This window comes from Penaeus monodon, chromosome 1 (assembly GCF_015228065.2).
Source record: "Penaeus monodon isolate SGIC_2016 chromosome 1, NSTDA_Pmon_1, whole genome shotgun sequence".
Classification (NCBI taxonomy): Eukaryota; Metazoa; Arthropoda; class Malacostraca; order Decapoda; family Penaeidae; genus Penaeus; species Penaeus monodon.
The window spans coordinates 763,925-771,437 of NC_051386.1; the positions used below are offsets into that span (position 1 = coordinate 763,925).

At 42.8% G+C, this 7,513-nt stretch overlaps 1 protein-coding gene across 1 annotated transcript; it reads right to left on the reverse strand.

The window, feature by feature from the left end:
* Positions 1-4,702: 4,702 nt before the first annotated feature.
* On the reverse strand, positions 4,703-7,190 carry LOC119573676. Its single transcript, XM_037920833.1, has 4 exons — positions 6,989-7,190; positions 6,086-6,241; positions 5,698-5,880; positions 4,703-5,008 (listed from the first exon to the last, which is right to left on the reverse strand). Exons 1-4 carry the CDS (start codon positions 7,188-7,190, stop codon positions 4,788-4,790), a joined length of 762 nt encoding a protein of 253 aa, XP_037776761.1. The 3' UTR covers positions 4,703-4,787.
* Between the last annotated feature and the right edge of the window lie 323 nt (positions 7,191-7,513).

A 7,513-nucleotide genomic window follows, 5' to 3' on the forward strand; every position in this document is an offset into this window, starting at 1 on the left:
ACAAAAATGGACACATAAAATAAATAAAGGACAGGAAAGTACGAAAAAGTGAAAGAAGGGATCCGTGAGGGAAAACGGGAAAACACAAAGAGAAAAACGAGAAACAAAACTAAAGGTGAATTAGTCGAAGACAAAAGACAAGAATAAGGCAAGGTAAGTATAGAATATAAGGTAAGTAGTGTATAAGTTGTGTTACGTGCAGTAGAAATAGTGTAGATGTATATGTAGATCACGGACCAATGGGAAAGGTAAGTCAGAGGATATAAAAAAACACAGATTCACTCTTATTAAAAAAAACACATAAAAACAGCAAAGCCACGTCATCTTGCAGGACGAAGGCGTCCGTAGAGTTCCTATACAGATTCGTAGCGTCAGGGGATCAGGCGGCCCGGAAGCCTGCGGGGTGACCCGCCTGATGCCAGGGGAAATTCACTACAGAAAGGGATAGGGGAGAAGAGAAGACCATTGCAAAATCAGGCGAGGGCTGAGGTCCAAGGCAGTCTCCGTCTCCTAGGCAAGGGATGGGGGAGGGGGTGAACATAGGTAATACCGCGGTCCTGGTGCCTGATTTCTTTACCCGCGAGGAAACTTCCTACTCTGACCGAAAAGGTAAGCAATATCCAAGCTCAAGTGCGGAGAGGCCTTTTGTGAGGAACTGAACGCTTCTCTGTTAACACCGGATTAAGGTGCTAACTGCATTGCCTCGTTATTCCACACCACTTCGTCGATTTTTCATATTACTTTGTGCAAAGGGTAACGATGCCTAGTTTCTGACTTCCTGTCATTAGATTGTAAAATTGTGCGTAAAATGTGATGGAATTCAAGGTAGTGAATGTGAATACTCATTACGAATGTGAGAACTTGCTTGTAACGCACCCCTCTCCTCTCTCTCTCTCTCTCTCTCTCTCTCTCTCTCTCTCTCTCTCTCTCTCTCTCTCTCTCTCTCTCTCTCTCTCTCTCTCTCTCTCTCTCTCTCTCTCTCTCGCTCGCTCGCTCTCTGATACCAGGGGCACTTCCAGGTCAATATCCCTCGGAGACCTGGTCTGCACCTCCCTCGTATCCAATTAGTTAATAAGATGCGAGTTCTACCTGGCTATCTCCGCAACATACATCGGAAATGTCTCGTGGTGGTGGCCAAGCGGGGTGAGCGGGAGAGTTCAGCTCAAGGCATTAGCTTACGAGAGTTAATTACATGTCGTTATTCCTTTTCTCTATTATTTATCGACTAGTCTTCAGTATTTTTTTCAGTGCTTTATATCCGTCAGTATTTTGCAGAGAAAATCAGCACATCAGCACCTGGTGAAAACTACCAGCACAGCAATAAGCTGCTTATTTATTTACTTTCGTCTTAATTTCCATGTCAACCTCCCTTGCACTAGTCTCTAAAGCTTAGAACATTGTGGTTCCAAGGCAAAGGGAAAAAAAGACAGTTGTCTCTCCTATTTATTGGAAATCATTCCACACAAAGCAAAAGGAACAAAAGCCCGCCGAGGCAGAGCTACCGCCGCCCGTATGTTTGTATGCCTCGCCAGCTCGCGATCCTCTGCCCTGCGACGGTCGTCCTGCCCCATTTCGCCCTCAATGGTTAAACCAGCAGTTGGTCCTGACGCCCGTTTGACTAATTAACAAGCTCTGCCTCGGCGCGACACGGCTGAACATTATGGAAACAGAATATAATAAACAGAAAGATTAACACTCTTCTAAACAAAAACATATACATTGGTGATTTCCAAATCACATACATAATATTGACCAGTGAAAGTATGTACGAAGCGAGCAGCGACTTCCGAGATGGGAGAAAGCGAGACCAGATCTACCGGAAATCCCTGAGTAACAGAGTATCAGCGCCTTCCAGCCAGGCCATTGGCTATTGTCTCATCTACATGGAACCCTGCGAAGGCCTCGCAGTCACGTTTCATGAAGTCACCAATGACGACATGGCTAATCTCCTGACGTGATGTCGCTAGCAAACGCCTACCTACTGCGGTACGAGACTGGCCTTCATAACAGTTCATTTCACGCGACACTATCCTCCTGGCATTAGTGTCCTCACAATTTCCTGAGCGTAGTGCGCCGAAAGTATTCTTTAGCTAAGCCCACGTACAGTCCGTGTGCGATCAATGCATTTTCACTGTCAGGAATATTGAATTAATACACAAATCTAGTTAATAACATAAGGTAATGGAGTATGATATAGGGAAATAAAACGCTCCAGTCGTCATGAAAGTGTCGATAGTTGTCTATTTTCCATAGGATTTAATATATCAAAGCCTTATTGTACCATGGTAGGACAAGGGGTGGATATGTGTGTGTGTGTGTGTGTGTGTGTGTGTGTGTGTTGTGTGTGTGTGTGTTATGTGTGTGTGTGTGTTGTGTGTGTGTGTGTGTGTGTGTGTGTGTGTGTGTGTGTGTGTGTGTGTTTGTGAGTGTGCGTGTGTGTGTGTGTGTGTGTGTGTGTGTGTGTGTGTGTGTGTGTGTGTGTGTGTGGATAGAGTATATATACAAGGATATGTATACTCACACAAACAACACACACACACCGCGCACACACCAAAACACACACACACACACACACACACACACCCACACACACACACACACACACACCCACACACACACACACACACACACACACACACAATATATATAAATATATATACATATATATATATGTATATATATATATATATATATATATATAGTATAATATATACTATATATTATATACACATACATATATAGTATATATAATATTCTATATATATATATATATATACTATGATATATATATTATCAGTAATATCTATATGATATGATAGTCACTTATATATATATAGATAGATAGATAGATAGATAGAGTAGTATTAGATAGATATAAATACCATGTATGCATATATATATATATATATTATATCTTATATATAAGATATATATATATATGTATGTATATATATATATGTGTATGTGTGTGTGTGAAGTATATATATATACATACACATATATATAAGCATACACACACACACACATACACACACACATACACACACACAAACACACACCACACACACACACACACACACACACACACACACACACACACACACACACACACACACACACACACACACACACACACACGCATCATTAACCCCTTTCTATGTAACAGTCATCACTTTTTGTTCCCGCTACCTACCCATCACCTTTAAATCATGGTATTAATAACACCTGTTTTTAAATCAAGAGGAGATCGCATGAGTAATTAACGCCCCATCACTCTACATCCATAGATAACAAACGCAATGGAGAAAATATTTCTCAGAAACCAATTATACTATATTTGAAACACAATATGGGTTTAGAAATATGCTTTCCACTGAAAACAGCATTATTCAAAATCAGAAACAAAATTTATGGTAACAGAAAGAAACTAATCTACACACACTGTGTCATTCATTAAAAGCATTTCACAGTGTCTGATTAACGAAACGAAAAATTACAAAATTGTCAACTAAGAACAGTTTGTCAAAATTCGATAAAACGCCACCAGGCTCCATATTAGGCCATTTTGAAAAGAGAATTGATTTTGTACAAACCCATGTTCTCAACATTAACAGCTATTGTCCCAACACATGGGATTCAACCAACAAAACTTAAATACGAAAAGCGCAAAAAAAAAAATAAAACTTTGCCATTAGAGTAGCAACAGGCAATACAAATATATGTGACCGCATAACCCCTCCTATAAACACTAAAATGTTTAAAAGTTTATGATGCACGTATACTCATTCGTAAATTCATATATACTCTATCCACACAAACAGCAGGTGACCAAAGAGGTGTTCAGACAAGGCAGGTGAATTCTCCACGTCAGAGGATCACGGAAAAAAGGAACCGAAGATTTGGAATTACTTCAATATATTAGAAACACCTCCAACCTTAATACTTTCAAAGCTAAGTTAAAGGAGCATCGTTTAAACTGCCAATGGCAAAAAGCATCTAAATACAAAGCCAAGCAGCATGCCTCAATGTCTAATAATGTGAACATTTTATTTTATAATTCATACTCATATACCTGATCTTGTTTCTGCTTATCCTGAACTACTATTCCTTGTAAAAAGACGAACCATTGTAACTCGAGGCTGAATTCCCTCCGCCAATGTCACAAGCATACAGACACAAATCATGCACACAAACAAACAAAAAACGCACGAACATACATACACATACATTTACGTCCACAATGTAATTCACAAATGGTGACATGTTTTCTCCTCATGTATTCTCGTATTGTACATACGAGCAAACAGTCGCTCTATATTTTGTCTCTGCTCTAACTCCCTTTCGTCTCCCTTTCCTTCGTTTCTTCCTTGTTCCTTTGCTTCATTTTTCTCTCCTTCCTTTCTTCTTTCTTTTCTCTCCTGTTTATTCCTCCGTTTCCCTTCTCCCTTCCTTTCCTTTCATCTCATCTTTCTTTTTTCCTTCCCTTCTTCCTAATTTCCATCATTTCTTCATTCCCTTTCTTCTTCCCTCCTCCTGTCTTTCCCTTTTCTTCCCCGGTACCCTTCCCCCCTGTTTTTTTTTTCTTTCTTTCTTTTTCTTTTTTTTCGTTCCTCACCTTTCTTCCTCCACTCCCAACCTCCTCCTTCAACCTCTTCTCTCCATCTTTTCCCTCCTTCTCTTTCTCCTCCCATTCCCTCCCTCCCCCTCCTCCTTCCCTCCTTTCCACTTCCCCTCCCCTTTCTCTCCAATATTTCCCTCTGCCTCCCCTCTTCCCTCCCTCCCTCCTATTACCAGTCTACACCACTCGGGTTCGCCTGACACAGGAAGGGCTTCGCTGAAGTTCCGTAGTTGTCATCCACTCTCTTGTTGTAGAAGGTGAAGGTGTATGTATCGGGGGCGTTCATGGTGATGCCCGTCTGTGCGATCTCTGTGGAAGAGAAAGGTGTTCCGTCGCCGAAGACTACCCCGTCGGCTGTCTTCTCCAAGTACATGTACAGCGTGGCAGGACCTTGTGGGAAGAGAGGGCAAGGCATTGAGTCTCGTTGCAAAGAGAGTGAGGTGGTGAGTGATGGATCTGAAGGTTAAGGCACTGGAGTTCATTGTAACCTCAAGTAGCAAGTAGAGGTAGCACCACCCTGTCTCAGGGAAAATCCTGGCTGGCAACGGCAGAACTAAGCTCCGCCTCTTTGCCTTCATTTATCAACCATTGTCGTTACTGAACCATTTTCAAATAATTTATAATAAATACACTATAAAATATCCCACAGATTGCCAGGGGCATAGAGGGGTGGAGCTAATGACGTCATCACATTTAGCCAGTGAGGGCGCATGGTAAGAGATCAGACATTGCTACTCATGTAATTTAGTCGCCACAGATATAATTACGAGCAGTAAAAGAAAATTCCAGTCTTTCATTTATGATAACGAAGTGTTCCACTCCATGGACAGCCGTCAGGATACTCTGAGGGGGAATCAGTTTAATTTTTGGGTTCAAAGGCCAAACAGAAGTGGTGCTACCTGTCTGTGATGGACCTTGGTGACCTTAAAGAGCTGCGATGAATTTGATGGGTTAGACGGGTAGGTATACAGGCATGTAGGAGCAAATGTTAAAGATAAGAGCTAGAGACGAGAAACAATTAAACAGACACATACACACAAGAATCGAAATTAATATGATGCAGGTTACGATCCACTCACAGTTCCCAGGTAAGCACCAGTACTCCTCCAACATGTCCAGCTGCTGGATCGTCTTGTACATCCCGAGACGGTGGCCGGGGATCCTGGCGCAGAAGGCCTTGGCGTCCTCGTAGGGCAGGGGCATCGACGGCGTCAGGTACAGGAGGCGGTCCACCTTGAAGGAGTAAACACCCGGCACAGCACCTGAGAGCACGAGGTCCTATGAGCGTGTGATGGAAACATATGAGGGTTTTGAGGAATACCTAAGAAAAGTACTTATAGGTGAATCAAAATACGTATGAAGGAATCAAAGCACATGTTAGGACCGGTCAAACGGACAAGAGAAGTCTCCATATGAGGACGGAAATGAACACAAATACAACATGCAAACATCTGAGCAAACACTCACTCTCTTTGAAGTAGTAGGTGGCGTCGGTGCGCTCCGGGACGGTCAAGGTAGTGGGCCCCTCATTGGCCAGTCTGCACTGGCCTGACCCATCGGCCAGGGTCACGAACGACCATGCAACGCACTCGATTGCTGCCCAACAGCTCGCCTTGCATAAACCTGTCCGGTTAGTGTTCTGATTAGCACAGAGGAAACAGGAGATGGGCGGATTTCGTGCCGTCTAAATCTGAATGGTTTAAGCAATGGTTTCTAAAGTGGACAGATGGGGGGGAGGGGGCGATGAGGCTGTTTCATTTGTGGAATACATCGTGTTTAATGTTGTTCTTTTAAAGCTGAAGTATAAAAAAGTGTTCGCATATGTGTATGAGGTGGGGAGGGGGGGATAGGAATCCACCTGGGAGCCAAGGAGGCGGCAGCTTGGTTTAAAGGAGGACACTGACCCCTAACGACTGTCAGTGCTACCGAGAAATGTGCTTTAGAAACAGCGATCAAATCCATGATGATGGAAAAAAAATCAGCATTGACTTTTGTGTAGAAGAAAACAACAAAATCATTGGCAATTGTGTGAATTGCTGTCTTGATGTACACTGCGTGATATTCATTGCAAAATATATCGTTCTATACGTTGCATGTTTTCTCTAAAAAAATAAATAAATAAAAAAAAACGGCAGCTGTCGTCTAGCCCTTGTAAATTGTTGAATATTCCTTGATTTTCTTATATAAATATAAATATACATATATACATATATATATTGTGTATGTGTATGTAAAAGATCATACAGTAGATCTTACTGAGCTCTTGCCTTCCGGCTGATACTAAGTCATTCATTACTAATCTATCTATTCATCTATTAATTCATATTTGTGGAAGTGTGTTTGAGGCATGCGCACGACCCCCGTCCTTACAGCTGTCAGTGTTTTCGAAGAGTGCAAAGGCGTCCCAGGGCAGAATGCTCTTCCCAGGAACCACGAAGAAGTTGCCGGCCGGGGAGGCGACGTACTGCACGCTGGCCGGGGTCTGGGCCCCCCCGCCGTGCAGCTGCGTCACCGCGACCGCCACTGCCAGCGCCAGCGCCAGCGCTTTCTCGGTCAAGACCCGCAGCGCCATGGGACCTGTGGCGCTGGTTCGTTTTAGATTAATAACTTTTTTTCCACCTCTGTGAGTGTATGTGCGTGTGTGCTGTGTGGCGCAGCGGTAGCGATCTCGTCTAGCAATCTTGCTGACATGCGTTCAGATCCCAGTGGACGGTAGCCCCGCCATTCCTTTCACACGGGGGATAATTTAGAAACAAAATGAAACAGAAAGCATGTCACACCAAAAATATCCATTCTAATATATGGAATCAAACTAAATTATTAAACTAAATTAATTAAACTCTCTCTCTCTCTCTCTCTCTCTCTCTCTCTCTCTCTCTCTCTCTCCTCTCTCTC